The sequence below is a fragment of the Python bivittatus genome, unplaced genomic scaffold, assembly GCF_059951505.1.
Source record: "Python bivittatus isolate LINGU-HERP-01145 unplaced genomic scaffold, Pbiv_v1 ctg000480_np1212, whole genome shotgun sequence".
NCBI classification, from domain to species: Eukaryota; Metazoa; Chordata; class Lepidosauria; order Squamata; family Pythonidae; genus Python; species Python bivittatus.
This window is the reverse complement of record NW_028277075.1, coordinates 97,483,114-97,506,254: the sequence shown is the minus strand read 5'-3', so window position 1 is coordinate 97,506,254 and position 23,141 is coordinate 97,483,114. Positions and strand designations below refer to the sequence as shown.

At 39.0% G+C, this 23,141-nt stretch overlaps 1 protein-coding gene across 1 annotated transcript; it reads right to left on the bottom strand.

Moving 5' to 3' along the window:
- Nucleotides 1-1,207: 1,207 nt before the first annotated feature.
- TNFAIP6 (TNF alpha induced protein 6) lies at nucleotides 1,208-22,753 on the bottom strand. The gene is made up of 6 exons (XM_007424453.4): nucleotides 22,458-22,753; nucleotides 11,676-11,813; nucleotides 10,062-10,223; nucleotides 6,113-6,341; nucleotides 3,897-3,937; nucleotides 1,208-2,983 (listed from the first exon to the last, which is right to left on the bottom strand). Exons 1-6 carry the CDS (start codon nucleotides 22,702-22,704, stop codon nucleotides 2,835-2,837), a joined length of 966 nt encoding a protein of 321 aa, XP_007424515.2. The 5' UTR covers nucleotides 22,705-22,753; the 3' UTR covers nucleotides 1,208-2,834.
- Between the last annotated feature and the right edge of the window lie 388 nt (nucleotides 22,754-23,141).

Here is a 23,141-nt window from a genome sequence, read left to right as displayed (position 1 = left end):
GTCTGAATTGATGTGATTTAGAGATGTTTTTCATTGAGTAAAGGGAGGTCTGAAGGGTGGAAATAGCAGTTTGCCTCTCAGTTTTGGGGTCTGATGAAGATAGCCCCCTCCATTGCCTGCTGTTATTAAAAATAGGATCTCAACATAAAAATAAAAAATATGCAGTCCTTCTTGTACACATTTACCTGTGTTGTTATGCCTGTCTAGACTGGATGCTGAATTCAGAAGAGTATTTGGATACACGGAATTGTTCGCAATTGGACAGCCTGCACTTGTTTCCATTTTTCTTTTCAATTTGCAAAACTCTGATTAATTCTTGAGGCTGGACTTGCACAGCATCATCAAGTGCAAATCACCTAATATTTTAGGTGTGAGAACCCAGCTAGTCTGGTTGGTTTATGGTTCTGTGTCTTCTGGGAACCCAAAACACTCGGCTAACCAGCAGACTTGTGTGAAGGGGTCTCATCTATCTTCCTGAAGATACAGAGAAGGCACTAGGGTTTGCCTCACCAAGCTGCTTCCTGTTGCCCCTGGCATGTCCTCCAGCAGTTTCAGTAGCTAAAGAGGCTTCTATGCATATGCGTATTCATCTCTTTGAATAGCTCCCTGGAAGACTGGAAGACAAGCTCTGGGCTGTAAAATAATCCCAAAGACCATGAATGGCAGGAAAGGGGGGTGAGTGTTTGTTTTTTTGTTTCTCTTGGCTATCAAGTCACCTTCTGGATATTTGCGGCCTGGATCTGATAGCCCTAGCTTCTGAGTATGCATAGAAATCTCTTCAAGGCTACTAAAACTGCCAGCAAAGACTCCAGAACATTACTGCGTAGTAAGTAATCTTGCAGTTTTCTTTTATAAGAGCGGAGAGGCAATCAGCAGCTGCATGAAACTTCATCAGAGCGAAGGGCCATTTTGAAGCTTTGCACAGCCCTATTAATTGGGTGAGCCATGGTAGTGCTGATGGGAGAACACAGCCCATAATTACCCTTCCATCCTATTTCCCTCTGTGTCCCATCTATGTAAACAACAATGGTTCTTTGAAACCGCTAGATGGCAGAATTTAATTAGCATCAGCGGATAATCTGTGGATTAAGTTCTTATATGAGTTGGTCTGAGAGTAAAATCTGATGTTACACAAGAAGATATGAAGCCTCAATTTAATAACTCCCCCCACCGCCAGTATAGTAGAATTGAGACTTTAGTTCAGACTAAAGGAATTTAGTGGATTTTCCATCTGGTTATCCGCCTGAAATGATGGGTAAGCTGAAGTAGTTCAGACAAGGTAGTTACATTTACATTAATTTTAAGACAAATTATGCAAATTGCCACAATGGCATTCTAGGAGTCTTGTATGACTTGGTAACAAACCTTAGAAAACAGATTTAACAACAAAATGAAAAATAAAACATTCTTGTAAATTTTGCAGGCCATTCAGTTTTCTAACAGTTACTTGCTATGTATATACATCCTGCTAATCTAAAATGTGATTTATTTAATTTTGGTGTATTGCATTATGTAAACCCAAGTAGTCAATAAAGGGGGGTTTATCTAATGTTGTATTGCACTGCTTTTTTTCATATCTGTTGACATAAGACAATAGTCTGAATTAAGTGGAACTTCTTGGGCCAGTCACTCTCTCTCAGCCCTAGGAAGCAGGCAAGGGCAAACCATTTCTGAAATCTTGCCAAGAAGACTGCAGAGATTTGTCCAGGAAGTTGCCAGGAATCAGCAGTGATTTGAAGCTCCCCCCCCAATAATAATAATAATAAGCATGCAGATGTTGTGAGGCCTGCCGCTGCCTCCTCCTCATCAAATAATTGAAAGGACCCCCAAAGGCATTCCTTTCAAGATGTCTTAAATATTCCCTAAGCTTCTTAATAATACATCAAATGCGGGGTAGTTTTTAGAGAAAATCAGTGAGTAAATGCTTCTTCACAACCTTCTGGCTCAAGGAAATCCCTGCTGCATAACATCCAAGGGGGTTACCACACAGGAGCTTTTTAAAAAATATGTACATATAATGTTATTAAAAGTTTTAAAAAATAAGATAAAAACTAATGCAAACTAATATAAAGTAAGAAAGAAAAAAGAAAAAGAAAGAAATCAAAGAGAAAGCTAGAAGTGCAAGAAAGTTAAAGAAGTAAAAGAAAAATAGAAAAGAAAGAAAGAAGACACAAAGAAGTGGCTTCCGATCTTCTTTACAACATAAGTACAATTATAAATTTACCTCCTTCTCTAAACTTACAACATGTCTCTCTTCTTTCTATAATCTTTCCGATCTAATCGTCAAAACCATAAATCGTAAGTTCATTTTTTTTCTGTTTTCCACAAAAAGTCCATCAGGGGTTTCCAGTCAGCATTTTTTAATATAATTTTATTAAAAGTTTTTAAAAAGGAAGATAAAAACTAATACAAACCAATATAAAGTAAGAAAAAAGAAAAATCAAAGAGAAAGCTAAAAGTGCAAGAAAGGGGGGAAAAAAGGTAATAGAAAAATAGAAAAAGAAAGAAAAAGGAGGCCACACGGGAGCTCTAAAGCAGAAAGGAACGTACTAGCACAGTCAAGTATTACTTCTCCAGATCTTATGACTCAAAATATTAAAAGACAAATTCTGCAGCAGCAGAAAAGAAGGGAGGGCTCAGCTCAATCCAGTGGAAGGTGCCTGGTTTACTGAAAATCAGTACGGAGAGAAGAACACATTGGGGAGGAGATACCAGGCCAGAAGTCACGGGAATGGGATCTTCTGGGAGAAAGCTAGCAACTTTCTCAAGGTAGGAAGGGAAGGTGTAGCGTATTCCCCTTAAAGGCTCTCATCTTTTTTCATCCCAAAATTCTTTTATACGATGCCAAATTTTCCAGCAAAATACTTCGTAGTAGCTTTGGTAGTTGTATTCTTTTTAGGTGAGTCGATAGCAATGTATTCAATCTGGAAGCCTCCTGCTGTTACTGAAGCATCTGACAAAAATTTCAGTGTCATGACATTTCCTGGAATAAGAAAAAGAGAGACCATGTATGTGTAGGGAGAATATGACTCTTCCTTTTTTTATTTTTTTTTTTAATGTGAACAGTGGAAACAGAAAGCTCTGTGGAAGTTTTGGATTTTCTCTTTAAAACAAAGGCCTGGGTTTTTTGCTTCAGATTTCTTACAGATGTTTAATTAGTACTTGGATGGGAGGGCACCAGAAAATCACAGAGGTTGCAGGCTAGACTGGGAAGTCGAAAAAAAAAAATCTGAATGATTTTTATCTGACAAAATGATTAAACTTAGCAGCGGTGTCTTTCCTATCTTCAGGTGGTGCTATGTGTAGGGCTACCAGATTGCAGCTGAAAACATCCAGATGACCATTGGAGGGCAGCAAGGAGATACAGGAATGTTTGCTACCATCTAGTGATCATTGTGGACTTTGAAGAAGCAAGACAGGAAGAGTATTGACACTTTTGAAATTTGGGGTTGGAGAAGATGCCTGAGAATACTATGGACAGCCAAGAAAACAAACCAATGGATCATCGAACAAATCAACCCAGAGTTCACACTAGAGGCACAAATGACCAGGCTCAAATTATCCTACTTCGGACACATTATGCGAAGACCCAGCTCTCTGGAGAAGGCTCTAATGCTGGGAGAGGTGGAAGGAAAGAGGAGAGGATGACCAGCAGCAAGTGGATGACTCAGTTACAGTAATGATAAGTGCACCATTAGAAGACCTGAAGGACCAGATTAGGGATAGATCATCATGGGAGAAAACCTATCTATGTGGTCGCTAAGAATCGACAATGACTTGATGGCACATAATCAAATGATCATTGAGATTATTGCAACTCAGGTTTGGAGGCTCTAGCTCTTTGAATCTGCGAGGAAAATGTTATACTGTAGTTTCATCTGTGGTAATTGCATTACCTGTGCTAATGACGTTATCTGGTAATTCATCTCCACAGTATCTGAAAAATATAATCCATATAAGTCAGTCAAATGATAGTGATAGGTTTACTGCATTTTTTTTCCAAATCAAATGGCACCTTCAGATGAGGGTAGGGTGTTGGGCGCTTGCTTTGGAATTTGGAAGAGGTGGATTATTTTAAAGTAATGCTTGGCAGCCATTTTGTGAGAATGGCCACAACATCTTTTAAAATTTTCAAATGTGGCCACCAGCTCCAAAGAGTTGGCTGTCCTCACTTAGTGAGGCCATGACCGTTTAACTTCCAAGAAGTTGGTCCATAAGGTATTTTCTCCATTACTTTTTTCCCTGAATATTCTACTGTGCCCTCCTGAGAGACAGATTTTCCATTACAAGGAAGAGTCAACATTATTTTTAAAAGAGAAAGAACTATGGAAAGGGGCCAAGGGAAGGGATGCCTAATCCTTTCTCCATCTACTTATCTACTTTCCCTATTTTACAATCAGTTCCTGCTGGCTATTAACTCCTCTAAGGTTTGGAAGTGCATTTAACTGAAATACTAAGACTGTGCAAAGCATTTGAAAGAGATGATGTGCAACATGCATTACTAGAACTAAGCATCTCTCATTGGTGCATTAAGACAGTTGTGTCTTTTTTGAGGTCTGCATAGCTGATTCAAAAGCTGTCTGTGGTTGGTGATCCATGTGCAGGCACAGACAGTACTCCTGTGGGATCACCAGCAATGCACAGGCATGCAGGGACCAGTGAGAATTATTTTCTGAGTAGCCCCGCAAGCATTGGAAAAGATGTGGCTGCTGCTTGAGCAGTTCAAAGAAAAGTGCTTTGTTTGCATTAACTCACTTTGCAAAATACTTTTTAAAAACGCCTTGCACATCTGCTACTAAACGTATAATGTGGTGAAGGATAGGAAAAATAGGTGGATGGTGGTAATTTATAAGAGGAAAAAAGCATCCATTCTCTAATGCCCTCTATCTTACATCTAAGTGGAATGCATTTAGCTCCTCAAGCAAAAGAAAGCCCCAGGGATGTCTGCAGGATGTGGTCAAAAAAGTCAAGATGGTGGCCACGTTGGTACAGTTGAAGTTCCTCCTGTTTTTTATGTGTGTCACATATAAACAGGAGCTTTGATTGTACTATTGGGATCCACCATCTTGACTTTTTTGACCATACCTTACAGACACCCCTGGGGAGCTCTCTTAGTATGGAGAGGAAATGTTTTACTCCCACTGAATAATGCACATGTTTGATCACAACATGTGTTGGAACGTATCAAAATCATATTGGACTGAATCAAGCAGGTCCAGCATTCTGTTCCCAAAATGATAAATTGGCAGTTTGAAAGAGCCCGTAAGAATGAGATAAGCTGGACACTTTTCCTATTGGTGTTACTCTGATGCCCACATTCTCAAGGGAGCATCTAAAGAAAGGAGAGTCATAAGAGCATGTCACCCAGTGAAGTAATAGATATCTAAAGAGTGGCCCCACCCTGCCCCACCATGCCTGGCCAATAAAACTAGAGTCTAAAATTAATATCCACAAACAGGCATTTCCTCCTGAGGATGCTCATTTGCCTTTTCTGTTGGGATGGGACATGAAATACTGTACTGGGGAAAAGGACTCTTCACTAATGTTTGCTGAAATAGGGAAATTAAGAAAATCCCATGGAAGAAGTTAAGGCAAAGATGGATGGTTTTCAGCGGTTTCAAACTTCATCTGCCATGATCTCTTGTCATTGTCATTCTACATGGAGCTGAAAAGTTAAAAAAATCCGGAGACTTCTGTCAGAGTCAGAATTACTTCTCAATGAGAGGTAAGGGAATAGGAAGGAATGGGGAAAGTTTTGTGTCTGCTTTAATAGTTTGGAGAGATGACAGAACTGAGAGGAGATTGATTGGGATTACAGCCTCCTCTGAGCACGTATGGGTTGGACTGGGTCAAAAATGGGCTCCCCTGGGTAAGGGACAAAGGAGTGAGTTGGAAAAACAAGGAAAAAATGTGTGGTTATTAGCATTTATTTGGCACTTATTAGCTGGGTTTGTACTTATATATATTATTTGCTTGGCTTCTGTGTGTGTAAACATGACCTTTGAGACTGGGTGGGATTAAAAAAAAAAAAAATTTGGCCTTTTCTCTGACCCCCTCCCCCAATCATTTGCAATTTGTACATCATGTATTTTGAAAGATTTGAAAATTTTACCTGCCCACAAAACCATTTACATCATCATAGCTGTCGTATATTTCCAAGTAATCAGCCATGCAGGCTGTATCATCTTCAAGGTCAAAGTCAAGAAATTGAATTTGGATCCGTTGGCCGTACTTCACTCTTACATGCCAATAACAGATTTGGTCATCTTCATATTCCTTTGGGTACCCCGGGGTTTTAAAAACATGTTTTGAATCTGTGAAGATTCCACCACAATCTTTTCCTGAGAGAGGAATAACAGAATCAGATCTCATTCTCATTCCAGATGTCAAATTGGCCCTTTGCAGTTTGTAATAGGTAAATTGGTTGAATAAATAGGTCCGGTTCCTAGCCTTACAACATGTGGTTTTTTTGTGCCAGCCTTCTGCATCTCATTTATAATAGTCCTGAAAGTGAAATAAGTCATATACTATACCGCTTTTGTAAATATGCATATTTAAAAGCTGCTTTGATTGATTGATTGATTGATTGATTGATTGATTGCATTTGTTAGCCATCTTTCAACAACATGGTCTCCACCATGTAGCTTATCATTCCCTATCAGTAGAACAACTTTATAACATACTGTATTGGTGGTATAGTTGGCTACCTGTGCTTCCACAGGTACCTGTAAATTCAGAAGCCAACAGAAATTATGAACACCTTCAGAGGAAATGAAAACATATTCTGTAACATATTCTTTTTATGTATAGGGTTTATATATATATATATATATATATATATATATATATATATAGTGACTTTTAATTAATTAATGTGGGTATTTATTTTTTTAATTGTTTTCTGGTTTTACTCTAACTGTGAGCAGCCCAGAGTCACCCTCTGGGGGAGATTGCGGCATACAAATTTAATAAATAAATAAATAAATTCTATCCAGGTCATTTCTCTCCCTTTAGCACTGCTGTCTGGTCTGGAATAAACTTCCAGTCATTTGCCCTAATTCATCCCCAAATCATCTCCAAGCACCTATCTAGGAATTCCATGGCCTTCCTCAGATGAGTAGCTGAATAATAGAGGTAAAAAACCTGTGTGCTCTATGTGCATTTGGCAACTCCACAGCCAATATCTATTCCAGATATTTCCAAGCAGCAGCACGCCAATGCAATGCCTTTCTGCTGAATCTAAGAAGGCTTATTTATTTAATTTATTTAAAATATTTATAACTGCCCATTTTGTATCAACTCTGGGGCTCACAACCAAGTTATGTTCCCAGATGATTAAGATATTTTGATTCTCCATGCCATCCAGGAAACAGGAATAAAAAGCAAGCATATAGGAACTATTTTTACTAGAAAATGGACTAATTCTTTGGCGTCAAGTTCACCTCACTAGTCAGTTCTTTCTGACTGGAATATTGAACAATGAAAAGTGACAAGATGATGAACCTCTCAAGATTACCTGCAGTCTTCTTTTCAGTTGAACAATATCATCCACTAGTAGTGGAGATCTATTTTTTCTAGAACGGAAAGAACATGACTCACCAACCTGTGTAAACAACTTGGTTTAATTAAACTTTTCACCACCCAAACAATACATTTGGAAAAAATGAGACTTGCCTCTCAGAGAATATGGCCAAATTGGAAGGGAAGAAAGATTGACTACATTTAATTTTATGAATAACATGTGGCCTCTCCCATTTTCCTGACATCTGTGAGAGTTTTCTGCCCTGAAAGGTTATTCAGTGGCTTACGTGGGCAAATCTACATAACTTTTCAGTTTGAATTCCCATTGTGGACTATGGAGTATGGTTCTCTGCAGCACTTTTCAAAGAGTAGAAGGTCCAGTATTGTTGTGCACAACATTCAGAAATATAAAACATTGCATTTACAAGAAAGAAAGAAGGAGAAGGGAGAACAGAAAAAAAACCAATCATACCTTAGAAAATAGTGCAGTTTCTAATATTGGACTATTACAGAATATAACATATTATGGAATATTCTACTTCCATTAAAAAAACATTCAAAACAGAATTGTTTATCAAAAAGAAGTGAATTTGTACATTAATAAAACAGGGCTGAGGTACTTCACATTTGTTTCTGTGCTTTGGAGTATACAACATGGCACCTGTCTCTTAAAAAGTTATTTTCTGAAATAACTTTCAGAATTGGATTCAAAGTATTGCACATCTTTATGGACAAGTAACAATGAAATCACAAAAAAATATATAAAGGTGTTTGCTACGGGAATAGAAGCATATTCTCCATATAATCCAGTTTGGGAATACTTAAATTCCACTTTCAACAGTTTCTTCCCTTGATAGGTTTACATATTACTCTGAACCATAATATGAGTTGTTTCTTTAGTTTTATCTTTAATATATGGACTCAGCAGTGGTTCATGGCGTAATGCTATGTGTGAAGTGGGCTATTAAGTCTTGTTTAATAAACCATGGATAATCCACTAAAGCATGCCTTGCTGTGACTTGTGAATTCCCTTTTGAACGTAGTAGTTTTAAGACACATTAAGCGAAATGATAAAATCCTTCCCCTGAGCATTTCTTCCTTATGAATTACATCTCCACAAGTATCCTAGAGTAACCTCTAACTTCTGGCAACTCAAGCCAGGGCTGAATGTCACAAGCAATTAACATGACAAGCAGAGAGGCCCTCAGGCCCACTTGGTAGAGTAGCCAGATGGAATGCGCAGGGCTTTCCTAAACAGCAACCGCTGGGGCACATCAATGGCTTAAGAACTGGCTCTGCTGCCAGCAGAAAGTAGGGACTTGGCAGAAGCGATGTTATGTCCTTTGACATGATTGGATGCTGGACCCTATCCTGGGGACTAACCCTCTCTTCACTTGAAGCTGTTTTCCCTCCAGTTCCGTCTCCAGAAAGATTCTGGCAAGCAAACAAAGGAATGTTCATGAAGATTTGAACTTATATTTATCACTGTAAGTGAAGTCTGCCCTGAACTTAGGAGAGGGACAAAAACAGTTGGTTGAAGATGCAGGTTCTATTGGAATAAGGACTCCAATTTGTTTATGAACTTTAAATCCTGCTTTCCTCATGTTTCAGCTGAGTGGTTTTTGGAAAGTCATCGTGTCACAGAATATAAGTACAGTGTAATTAGGCACAGTATGGGGCTGCTGCTCAGAATGACATCGATCCCCTAGTTGTTGTCTTTTCCATCTCTCCTGTAGTGTGTTGAATCTCTTACCATGTAATGCACTATGACATTATATATTTCCCTGTTATTGTGGAAGAACATTCAGTCTTCTAGGGCCCTTCATCAGAAGTCTTAACATGGCCATTCTGTACTACCTACTGTTCAGCAAGAGGTTCTGCTCAATCTTCTTTAGTTGGAATAGGATAAGTTCTTTTTCTCATGCTCCATACTTCATATGAAACAGGCTGCCACATAAAGTGATGATTTCTTTGCTAGAGTTCTTCAAACAGGCAGGATGTCTCTTAGAGATGCTCTAGTGCAGTGTTTCTCAACCGTGGCAACTTTAAGATGTCTGGACTTCAACTCCCAGAATCCCCCAGCCAGTGATCTAGTGGATCCTGTGTTGAGCAGGGGGATGTACCAGATAATTTCTAAAGTCCCTTCCAACTCTAGGATTCCATGATATGTTAATTAGCCTTCCAATAAAAGGATTTCTGCATTACTGCCCATCTTGTGAGTAGTCATTGCTAATAAAATTATTATCACTGGCTACATCTTCCACATTTCTTTTCTTGTAATATCATCATTTAAAATGGCCAACATCATTTTACGCTTTTTTCTCAACCATGAAAAGTTATAGAATCCTAACTCAAGATATTTTAATGCATCTGGTGAAATGGGTTTTAGCCCATAAATGTTTTTGCTAATATTATGGGTTTATTATTCTATAAGAAGCCCCAGCAGTCCTGGGTGCTTTCAAAGGCAGGTAGTTTTGCAAAGATATAGCCTTAGAACTAAACAATAATAGCTGTAAGAAATATATTTAATGCTCACATACCATTAGGATTATAGCAGTAGGCATCCCACTTTTCACTTTTGTTGAGCCGAAAACCATAATCAACAATCCCTGTCTTTCCAAAGCCGCAGTTGCTTCCTGGTTTGACAATAGGATATCCAACTCTTCCCTTAGCTAACCAGCCAGCAGCACACATATGGAACCCTGAGGGAATGAAAGGCGAGTGTCATACAAGACAAGAGTTGGCTAAGACGGAATGCTGAACTTCAGATTCACCACTTCTTGTTCTCATTGCCAATGTACAATAGATTCCCAATTATTTAAAATTGAATTAGGGCTTGCTAGCAAAACAGTTTCCACCCCAGGCACAGAGAATTATATAGGCCTGGTTCATATTTTTTAATTGTGCCATCTTTTGCTTTTTACCACAAAAAGGACTGTTTTCACTTTACGCTATTAAAATTTATGGGAAGCACAGGCTAAGTAAATTGCAGTCCTCAGCATTTTTATTCAGAGATGCCTGACTAATATAAAACATTGTATTACTGGAGTCTTGGTGAGTTGATTTCTGTTCTACCCAGAATATAAAACTATTTGATACAACACCATCCACAGTAGAATGCACACAATGTGTTTCAGATTGGATATGTCTATTCCTTATAAGCAAGAATATTTTCTAATAGTTTACACAGATATATAGGTCATTCATTTTGTAATTTAATTTTGGAGAAATATAAGCTTTTGCTTAGATTTTTCTACTGCTGCTGAAATATCTTTGACTTGCCCTACTCTGAATTTTGAAATTGTATCTTTAAGAACCTCATTTTCCATGTTAACATCACTAATTATGCTAAACAAGAAATGGTGGTAGAAGAAAAAATCTCTTATTTGCATGTAAGAGATCAGTTCCCCAAAGATTAGTATTTTCTGCCTAAAACAGCTATGTTGACAAATCCCAAGTGTGTCCTCAAATTTGGAAAATTGTGTTATCTCTTAGATTGAGAACTTTCTTGAAAAGAGGGTTAGTAAAAGAGTCAAATCTACTTAACAGACTCCATACCTATTTAACAAATTGTTTGGCATTTTATCATTTTGGTTGTTTGTTTGATCATCTAATTGCGCCATTTTCTGTTCAACAAATGAGGTTGCACACATTTTACCTGATAACCTAGAAAGCCCAAGTCACATATTGTTAATGTTGGTCACTGGTTTTCACCATGAGTTTGAATGCACTTTATTTGGGAGTAAGTTCCACAGAATTAACTAGGTTATACTGCTTATATGGATATTTAAAATGCATCTGTCTGGCATCCGCATGATCACCTTTATTATAAGACCAAATGGATTTGTATCCTAGTACACAGAATTCTTAGAATTTCATCCTCGGTGCTGCTTATATCTTATTTTCTGAAACAATTTCACTAATATGCTCTTTAACAAAGCAAAATCAAAAGCCCAAGATGGACAGACAGTGAAAAGTTTGATGACCACTAGATGGCAACAAAGGGTTGGAGTTTTCGGTGCTGCCATCTAGGGATTGCCCATATTTATGCAGTCCAGATATGGAATGACAAATATGTTCAAGCCTCATTATCCTGTGCAGTGCTTTGTCTTGATGGATTGCACTCTCTAGTGACATCTAATATGTCCTCATACCTATTTTTCTTGCAGTCTCCAATTGCTGGTATGTTGCTAAGTGTCCTCCTTCATATTCACACACTGATTTTGCCTCATCATAGGTTAGTTGGTATTTTCCAGACCGTCCTTCTCTGTGATATACTCCTGCTGCTCGTTCTGTTAATCCAAAATAAAAGTTGCAGTGAAGGTTAAAAAAGAAAACTTGGCATAATGACTACTATGTTGGAAAACTAAAGCATGGAGATTTCTCTCCTTGGATTCCTCAAACCTTGGTGAGTTCCTGCCAGGAGGACTGAAATGAGGGAGGAGTGACCTTACTGAAACTAAAGAGAAATTCAGTACCTACTTCAGACCTGGAATAGGTTAGCAGTGGGACCTCCAGTGTGATCCCTGGAGACACCAATTTGTTCCTTGGTATCCCTCAAGCCTGCTGGCTTTTGCATTTAAAAAAACCTTTTTAATTTAAAAAAAGGAGAGGAAAAGCTGTCTGAGATGCTGAAAAGCAATGGCACAGCCTCCAGAGAATCTGCACTGCCAAGAACACTTCTGGGCCTCAAATCAGTCTTATAAACTTTATTTAAAAATAACATTTAAAAAGATGGCTGGCTTCAGCTCATTATTTTGTTTGGATGTGTGGCTACCTGCCTAGAAAAAAAGACGAAGGGGAGCAGAAGCTGTGGGGACCTCCTGTGGAAGACAGGATAGAGGGCCTTGGTGCTGTCGATAAATCAGTGTTTGCAACAGCTTAAGTCCTACTTGCTAAATACCTTTTTTGTTTGCAATGTCCCAGGCACCTATTTTGAGAGTGTACTTTCAACTTGTCCTAAATTTTCAAAAGTCCCATCAAACCCAAAAGATTTGGGATCCCTGGATTAACAGATGAGGTGGCATTCCCTAGAAGCAGGAAGGTCCTGGATTCCCATCCCCTGCCCCACCTTCTTGCCTCCTTTATGCCTCTCCTGACACTAGAGCCAGGGGGGTAAGAATTACGGAGGTGCCACAATAGCTGGGAGCTGAAGTGAAATCCTCCAGCTCCTATAGCCTCTATAACAGTGTCCCTCAACCTTGGCCACTTGAAGACGGGTGGAGTTCAACTCCCAGAATTCCCCAGCTGGCTCTACAATACTCTTCAGGAATCATGGGATTGCTGGCCAATTGTATTTAGTGCTGAGGCAGCAGAAATAAAATCTGCTTTGTCCCTGTGCTAAGATTAGTGCTTTTGCTGGACTTGGGCTATAATAAATTGATCTGACGTTATTCGATTTAATTTGAAGGATAGTATTAAAATGTTAATAAGCATTAAATGAAAAACTGGTGGTGTTCCAAGGACGTTTTTTCCCAAATCAAGATCGGAAACTGGGTCTTTTGTCTGTTTATTTGTTCTAACATAGGCATGGAGAGCTCCCAGCATCTCCATGTGGCCATATTAGGAACATCAAAGTGGTGCAGAAGTGACATCATCATCATCATCATCATCATCATCATCATCATCATCTAAATTCATATGCCACCCGACTCCCAGCAACTCTGGGCAATAACCATGTAAAGCATGGTTGAGAGCATGTGGAGTGGTTTTGCTGTCTAAAGTAGGGATGAGGAACCCAAACTCCTTTTTTATAATCCTCAGAGCTCTCAGACCACATCGCAGAATTACAATAACATGGATTTTCCAAAATCAACAAAACAGTATCATGCTGTTTTGAATTTGGAATAACACAAAAACTATTGGATAAACTTTAAAATAGGCTTAACACAATAAAGCAAAGCAAAACAAAACAAAGATCCTCTTTCTTAAAAAGAGAGGGAAAGGAAAATCCACTACATGCATGTGTAGTCTATTTTGTATCATCATTTGGTCCACTTAACCTTGAGAGAAAATCAGCAAAAGCCATTATTCAAAAGGATAAATTGACCAAACTGCTCAGTGCTTACAGCCTATGCTGCTTTCCATTCTTCCTTACTTTTCTGCCTTGAAGTATATTACAACTGTCCTTAGCATACTCTTTTTCTCTGCCTAAAATCCATTGCAAGGTATGTAGAGTTCCTGAACAAGTGGGGAGTGAATAGGCCACATAATAAACCATACTAGAGGTCTGAATTCTGTGAATTATTATGCAGGAAGCTTTCCTGCCCACAAATGGCTATAGATGGTCATAGATGACCAATTTACCAGAAAGTGAACTGGTGAGGTAGCTTCCTGCCATCCTTTCTAAGAGAGATGTGCAAATGTCATCAGTCTAGGAATTGTTTCCAGAATGACTGCAAACCATAGAACCATCCCCAGAAAGGCACAGTTCAGGAGATTGGGCATGGCCTGAAAGGAAATGGAATATCCCATAATTCTTTAGAACATTCTGTTCCTCGAGTCTGATGAATTTTGCACAGCCCTACTTTTTAGGTACCCTGCCATCCCAGGAAGCTTACTATCAATTCCCACTGTGGTCATTCTGGGCAGGTGGGCACATTTGCAATTAACTGGCCTGCAACCACCCACCATTTTTATTTGCTAAGAGTTTTTATGAACCTAAGGGCATACTTAGAAATAAAGATATTGCTGAAGAGTAATACTTCACTTTACAACATGCCAAATTTCATTTATATTTTATTTCCATTTTTTTTTTCAATGTTAAAAAGTAGGATGAGACAGGGAGCCTGACAGGTACTAAGAATGATTTTTAAAAAGTGACGAAGTGAAACCAAAGAAATTATGAGAAAAATATGCACTGACGGGGTGAATGATAGATATTTAGTATACTCTTCGTTATTCCATAATGTCGAGATTATCAAGTCTTTGAATAATAGGCCAATCTTATAAATGCTGTTCTGGAAAATTAAATGTACAGCAGTAGAATTACTAGGAATTTTGGACTTTGGAAGAATTAAACATGTATTTTTATGGATGGAACAGAATTTAATTATATAGGTGTAACAGAAATGTTCATAATAATGAAATAACGTTAGCTTAAATGAGCATTCTTAATTTTAACAGCATTGAGATACTTTATGAATACAGCCTGCAAATAAGCACAGTCTACAAATGATCAGTGCAGGATTGGTCCCTGGCTAGCCTTCTGTAAGGAAGTAGATGACAATGTTTTTAATTTTTTTTTTAATGAAAACTAAAAAAATGTTTTATCATATTTTCACATCCTTCCAGCTTGGCTAATACATTTTCAATGAATGCACTGCCTCAGACTTCATTTAGATTTAGAGAATGAATTCCCCCTCCCTGCCTCACTCAAACAATTGGGGCAGGGTTCTCTGTTTCTTAGCAACTTCATTAGATGTATTGTTATTGTCAAAAAAGATTATTTCACAACAGAAGCAACTTACTAGACTGATGTAATTTGGCTACTCACAGCCTCTACCATGAGTAACCTTCCCAGGAAACCATGTTTGGAAAAACCCATCAGTGACATATTGTTGGATCAGCACAAGAAATGAAGTCAGCAGTCAGCATGAAGTGAATACAGCAGCTCATTGAACGTGGATGGATGGATGGATGGATGGATGGATGGATGGATGGATGGATGGATGGATGAGTGGATGGCCTCAGGGTTGTAAATAGAACTCCCTGGGGCCCCAGGCAAATCTTGCAGATTCTTCCCCCCCTCCCCACCATGGTGAGAGAGCTCAGGCACTGAGCTTCATGAGGCTGCAAAAATCAAGGGAGGACAGGAGAAGGGAAGAGCAGAGTCACATAGCCTATTCTTCCCTGTCACAACCATAGTAAATGGTGTCTGTGGGGAGAGCAAGAGGGTTTAGAGTGACATAAGCAGTATAGTGCATTGCAATACATACCCCACCCCTTTTCTACATGTATTGGGATGCTGCTGACCAAAGTTATGTATGTATGTTACGTATGACAATCAATTGGTTTATTCTGTGTGGTTTGCAGCATACCATAACAGAATGGAAAACAGAACAGACAAGACCAAGTAAACAGCAACCTAGATCATTCCTGTCCTTCAGACCTCACCTGAATAAAATTGTTTGGGCAGCCTTGTGGAAGGATGATTTTGACGAGGCCAGGTGTTCCTCTGGTGGCAGGATGTTTCAAAGCACCACAGCTACCATGGAGAAAGCTTGCCTCTGGGCCCAAGCCCTCTCACCTCTCAAGATGGTGGTCATCTAGGTTTTTGCAGCCCAACTATGGTATTTCTATTCTCTTTCTCCTTGTTCTTTCACAAGCAGGAAAGAGGAGGAGATCTAGAAGAGGAAGACATTGCCCAACAGTGATTCCAGGAAAGTTGCAGGGCCTCCAATGCCTGTGCCTCTAGCAATGGTGCTGCAGCTGAAGCAGCGGCTGACTTGGGAGCAGCAGCAGCCATGATGGGGACTCCTCGCTTGCTTCTCAATCCTTCTGTGGTGCTCTTCTGGAGCCTTGCACCTGGCCTCTGATGTCTGGGCTGCAACAATCCAGAGGAAGACTAGACATGGCAGGAAGGAGATGCAGAAAACTAACCCTTTTTTGCAATCTAGTGATCGTCTGGATTTCTGAAGGCCAGATAGGCTTGGTAGACTTACCTTGCATGGTCAGATTTTGTTGAAGGTGTGGGGCAAGGAATGGCCAGCATGAGAGCCTAATAGGACTCTCTGCTTTCCCTGCCATCTCTATATTTAACCTCTGGATGCAAGGAACAGGGCATGTTGCAAAAGATATCTTAAAAATGAGGAAGTGAATAAGTTCTAAAGCAATATTAACCTAAAGGCATCTGAAAGGCCCTAGTCCTGCTATGAAAGATAAAGAAGGTAGGATAGTTCATTTTTACAAGGCATAATCTTCTATGGCACGGTCCTATTTAAACACATCCTACTCTGGGTCCTTGACTCACCATCAGATTGTGCTGATGACTGTTTCTACATCATGCTAGGCCATGTTTTATTTTAATCATGCTTTGTTGAATACACCTCTGTGGCCAGGTTCACCTTTGCCAAGCCAAAATGAAGCAAATGGACATTATGGCTTAATGCAAGGTGAATCCAGTCTCTGTGATTTCTTCCCATTTTTCTGCTTCATTTGTTTTTTTAGTGCTGTTACATATGCAGTCATAACAGCATTAATGCTTGTATAAAATTAGTCTTTACTTTCCCCATGACGTACAACTTTTTATTTGGGATATGGAAGTGCTATAACATTAACATTATTAACGATAATAGCCAATTAAATATCATTTTTAAAAGTTACTTAGTTGTAACCTACATATTTATTGTTAAAAATAAATTTTAAACTCAACTAATTTTAATGGAGAGATTAAAATGTGCTTTAATTTATTCCACTGATGTGCATGCAATAAAAGTATGTCCAAAATCCAAAGGTCTTGATAAAGGCTATACATTCACTAAGCCAACTAACAGTTTACAAAATAACATGCCAGCTATGGAATTGCCAAGAACGATTTATCAGACGAAATGGTTAAAGGGTGAGAGGAGGAGCGGCTTGTGGCTATTCTTTAAGTCATGTAGAACAAAGGAAATGGATCCTATCGGGATAAAAATAGTGTTTGTTTACACCAAGTCCTCTTTCAGTTTGCTGGGAAGAAGTAATAAGCAAATTGGGTCCGACCAGGTGCAGAAGGCGGTGGGATATGGTATTGCTTTAAGGTCTGTCTTTCTTGAGAATCTGTACTGCTGGGAAAGGTGGAAGGAAAGGAAAGAGGGTGACCAGCAGCAAGGTGGATGGACTCAGTTACAGTGGCAACAGGTGCAGTGTTGGAACCCCTGAAGGGCCAGGATGTGGACAGATTATCCTGGAGAAGGTCTGTCGATGTGGTCACTAAGAGTCAATGCCAACCCGATGGCACATAATGAATGGTAACCTATTTCCATCCTTAGCAAAATAAATGTTTATAGTTACAAAGCTAGAAGTAATTTTGGCTGCTATACCGGGTGAACGGAAGCATCATAAGCCGAATTAGGTAGTATCACCTAGAGGTGCAAAAGCATATCCTCTCGCAGAACACAGCGTGGAGGGCATGAGAGCTTGCTGTTGAATGGGTAAAACATTTTTCCTTGTTACATAAAAAGCAAAAGCAATGTAGTTGGCAAAACTTCTGATGGCCCTATTAGGTATTCTCTTAATATGGTTCTGGATTTTTTTCCTTACTGACAACAATCCATTTTCTACTTTTATAATTGCTGTAGATGGTGTAAACCTTGCCATGGAGTGCATTGTATCTGGGAGATGGAGAAGTGAAAGCCCTGGTACCAAAGGATAGACAATTCCCAGCTGGATATCAAAGCAGTTTAAGGAAATCCTTCTCCCTGGGAGGTGTGGAAAAAAACCCTCTTTTCTAATGAGATGTGAAAATCCAAAGGCAATTTGGACATATTTATGCTTCTATACTGTGGAAGGGCAATGAACAGGATTAATACTTGGAGTATGAGTTCTCATACTCCTCATGGCTGAACCTGAGATTTTTTTGGCTCAGAGATGGCACAGATATATTCACCTTAGTAATCCATATCTGTCAAACTTCCTCTTGTAGCTTAAATCAGGATTCCATTGAGATTCCCATTCGAGTTGCATAAAGCTTTTAAGAAAGCAAAAGGATCCAGTGGCTGGGATGGCAGAAGACTAGAATTGTTTGGGATTCGGGGTATTGTGGTAACCCAGCTGCTGTCTTAGCACATTGCTAAGATACACTTGCTATTATTCTGAGCTATCAGGCGCACCCTCCTTTTCTCTTTTTCCTCCCTTATCTTTGTCAGCCCATCAGTCGAATTCACTCTTTTGTTATCATGGGCATACCCGTCATACCCCTTGTTTGGGGATAGTCCTCACCAGCTAAGAGATGTTAAGTGGGGTTTACTCTTTCCCGAAGACTGTTGCAGACTGCAGAGAAGGACTTGGAGGGCTGGGTACAGCTTGCAGGCTGCAAGTTTAAGAACCCTGGTTTAGATGATATACTGTTGTAGTATGATGGTTAAAAAACTGAACTCCAGAGGGGACAAAATGCATGTTCATTAATCAGGGTTTTTGGCTTAGTGTGTCACGTGAACATAATCAGTGTTAGGAAGATAAAATGATCAACTTTTGGATTGAGGTGGATAGGAGCAATTACCTCAAGTCTCTTGAAGGAAAGAAGATATGAATGTAATAAATACTGATATTACCTGATAATGTTTTCCTTTCCAACTGCTAAAATCTGCATTTAAATTGTTTTAATTAAAAGTGGTAATTCTGGTATTTGCCCTCGTGTGAAAGAATTACTGAAGGATTCCATTTCCTCTCTTTATAGGCCCCCAAAGAATGCAATATTTAATTTAGAAATGCTCGACCTTGTGTCGATGCTTATCTTAAATCATTTTTTTTTTCTTTCCTTGCTGCTGACACTCTGTTTCTCCCTTCCTCTCTCTTTCTCTTTCTCTCTGTATGTTTTAAATGCACTGCACTTTGAATCTGGGAAGAATGAAAAGCCAAGTTTGCATTTGGTTAAACATTTAAGGGGGAAAAAAAGGTATAGAATTGAGGTTTTCTGTCCTCTCTTCTTTCTTTTTGGTATGTTTCTGACCTTACTGCCTCTCCACTCTCCACAGAAATAGGGGTGATGTTATTTGGGCCATGTCAGGCTTGAAATATCCCATCCCAGAGCTGCTATAGATGCCTCCAATGTCAGTATGTTGACGGACATTCACTCACTGTTGGGAGTTTAAATTTATTTAGGCATTTATGGTATGTTTTTTCAATTTAAGAAGAAATTTCCACAGCGTGTGACAACAGTAGTAAAAAATATCTATAAAAGGAGGGAAGGAATAAGACAAGGAAGGAACATGTGGCCAGAGCATTCTGTCAAGAATTATGAAGTTCTGAATGAGTTCCAGGCATGACTAATGCTGTATCTAGTCAAGAATTTTTTTTCAATAGCAAGTATTAATGTGTTATGGGTAACATGCATATCTGTATGAGTTAATGTATGGAAATGTTGTCATATGCATATTAAGCTACATACCTTTTTCATATTTATGATACCATACATTGGACAGCACTTCAGACAGCAATGTTTCCTTTAAATATGTATTGTGCTTTCCCAGAAAAAAAAAGTATTCCTCTTTGTATGTGAGGAAAAAGTGGTGTCTATGAAACAGAAGCCTCATCCTCAGAGAAGATCACTGAATCTTTCACAAGACAAATTAACGTCTCAGAAGATGTGTACTCTCACATGTTTCACTGAGCTGTTACCAGGTCTTTCTATATATCCCTTTAAAGAAGAGGAAACTGAGCACCCAGCCAAACTGATTGCTCAACTCACTCTTTCATTCCTCTATGGTGCGGGATGTTCTCAGATAGCGCCACCCCCAAACTCTCCTGCAAGTATCTTTCTTCTGTTTAACTATGTTGCCCAGTGTGATTCAAATAATTTTTGGAATAATACTTCCATTTTGATCTAGTAGGGGAGTGGTTTAAAGGCAAAATTAAGTTATCTCACTGAAGCTCAATTTATCTATTATGCCTCTTGCTTTGGCGCTGGATACTCTGCCCAAAACAGGTAGCTCTGCTGAATTTCAGCAGTTCAGTCCAGAAGAGCTCTGGGCCAGCAACATGGGCCTGGAAGAGTTGCAGATTGCCCTCTATTCATTAAGCTATAAGCTGTGGTTTATGAACCACAATGGCTGAGTTCACACAAGACATTAAACTGAAATCAAACCAAACACATTCTGAATGTGAAAATGGATAAAATTATTTGGAACACATATGAAATTGCTTTATATTGATAGACAGTTAATCCATCAAGCCCAATTCAATTCAATCAGTTCTACTCTGATTAGCAAGAGCTTTCTAAGTTATGCTTCTGGAGAGTGTTTCCTCAGACCAATATCTGTTCCAATGTTATTTTTTTCCCAGCAGAAAAACAACAAAAAAATCAGTACCAGTATTCCTCCAACTTGTGTTGTGAATGAACAATTGCAGAGAATCAGCAGTTTTAACTGGGGTTTAAACTAGTGGTGCCACTCCAGTGAAATGGGCAACTATATTCCGTTAAGATAAATAAATAAAAAGGAGGTTTCCTACCCACTGTTTGCTTATACTGCCAGAATTATTTTAAATCAGAAATAACAATGACTGAACCAGAGATCTTCATGCAAAGTTTCACTTTACCATAAATGAATGCTTCCTCCCCCAATTTGTTATCACATGTCCTCTGCTGACCACAGAATCAACCTCTAAGTTATCATCTACACTTTACAAACCACAAATACTGTGTTCATAATACCATGCTAAGCCCAAACCAAACAAACCACATTTTGGCCTAGCGTAACCTGCCACTGCCCTTGAAGGATCTCAAAAAAGCTAAGCAAGGTCAGTGGGCCTAGTTAGTACTTGGATAAGACACCACCAGGAAATCCCAGGGCTGTAAATTGGACTGTGAAGATATCCTGGAAGCTGGCAGTGGCCAGCCATTTTCATGCAACTGCATAAAGTCCCCAAGTGTTGAGCCTGACAGGAGACTTGACATGATTATCCTTGTATCGTGGGACAGGCAATCTTTTTCTGAATAAGAAGTATATTTTTCTATTTTGTGAGGGCAAGGGCTGCCCTGAGTGGAGCAGAAATGAGGTGGCATCACTGAAGTGAGACTTTTTAAAAACAGCTTGGGGGGCATATTAGGAGTTTGAATATTTAGATTTCAAATGTCTAGGCTACACAACTCCAATAACTCTGGATGGCTTAATATATATAAATATATATAAAATATATAAAAGCAGTAAAAAGAAAAATCAGAATTTTAGGTGTATCAAGTCTAAATGAAAGCTTTCATGCTGCTTTGTTCTTTTCCTCAGATACAAAGTGGGAGGTTGTTTTGTTGTTTGTGGGTGGCTTGCAGTGATGCAATTTTTGGAAGTCTGGGATCTGCAAAAAAGGAGCTTAGGAGAGAATGGAATACCTCTTGTGCCATATCAAATTCTTTTCACCTCATAATATCTGATTGTATCCAAAAGTTGGTTTTCAGGAGGAAGGGGAGAACATCTAGCCCTCCGGATATTGATGAACTACCACTTTCAGCAGCTTCAGCTAACATGCTGTAGGATGAAGAATGCTGAGACCTCTGCTAAGCCGTGGAGGGCCACCAGCGTTCTGATCCTCCTGCAGTTCTGTGCCTGGATCAGCAAAGCTCTGTTTCTCTAAACAGAGATGGCTCTAGAACATTAAAATACGCAGAATGGTACAGTAGTACCAAAAAGGTAGGAAAGAGACGAGATGGAGCAGAAGAAATAGTACTGCCTTCGCAGCCTAGTGCCATCCACGTGGGTTGGACTCCAATGTCCATCATCTACAACTGTTAAAACCTTGCTAGTTGGGCATGACTGGAAGCCGTAATTTAACTCAGCTGACAGTTGCCAGGTTAGGCTGAAATAACAAGTGAAGAAAATGCAATACAGGGAAGGACGTGTAACATACTTGAAAACTGCATTTTTAGGCAGTCCTTCCAGCAATTATTTATGTTCAAAGCAAAGTCTGATATGAATCTTGCACAGCTGTTTCTCTTTAGGTCTCTTCTCTCCCCATACACATCTCTAGAGGTCTAGCTTTCTTTATAGCTCAAGCTTTCAGATAGCATCGCTCTCACAGCTCATGTTTCAGAGGCATTCCTTTTCATTAAATAAAATCTCTGCAAAAAACATCTTTTAAAATGGAAAACAAAGAATATTAAGCCCATAGTGCTATTATTCAGTAAAGATTTGTATCTTTAATGCAAGTTACATAAGAATACAGACTGATATAAGAAATGGTAGCTCTTTCTAACATTAAAAGTTTATTAATAGAAGCACAAACAAAACAAAAATCCATCAACTTACCTAACCAAATAGAGTTATGTAGAACTCCATCCTTGAAACCCCAGCCAGGAGTTCTATCCCACAACAAGGCAAAAAGAAAAGTTAAGACAATCATCTTTTTGGTTAAATATTCTGTACTTTCTGTTGAAGCAGCCTGGAAAACCACTGTTAGCAGCTGCTTAGTTACTAGTGGAACATCTGGTTGGCAGAACTTAAATAGCGTTTTCATCTGTGAGGTCAGAAAGCCTTCTCCAATTAAAGTGGTCATAGGATTGCTCACAATTAAACTGATCCCTGGTTTTTGTGAGGCTGACTCATTTTATGTCCTCTTAAAGGAAAGTCCAAAGTCTGTCTTTGTAAATGTGTAATTGTACAATTGCCAAGGCAAATGTCTAACTTTGACCTATGTTCAAATCTTCAGATATCTTTTAACACTCTCAAATCAAATCTTTATTATGGTCAAAGACCAGCATAAGGAGGGTGGGATACAGTCCATTAGAAAGCACAGAAAATTCATCCAAGTGATATAATTATAAAAAGCTAAAAGATATAACAGAAAGTTTTAACACTTTTGTATGTGACAAGCTGCCCCATGCATTTTTGCTTTTTGACATGTTTCATTGGAGTTTCTAGCTAACACAGCTCAGCAGTTATCACTGAGAAATGTTTGTCTTGGGAAAACTAAGATTCAGGAAACTATAATGG

Coding starts and splice junctions, on each gene's coding strand:
- TNFAIP6 (XM_007424453.4), bottom strand. CDS start 22,704: ATGACCACTTTAATTGGAGAAGGCTTTCTGACCTCACAGATGAAAACG. Junction 10,224..11,675: donor GGAGACTGCAAGAAAAATAG/GTATGAGGACAT, acceptor TCATTCCCTCAG/GGTTCCATATGTGTGCTGCT. Junction 6,342..10,061: donor CTACTGCTATAATCCTAATG/GTATGTGAGCAT, acceptor TTCCTCTCTCAG/GAAAAGATTGTGGTGGAATC.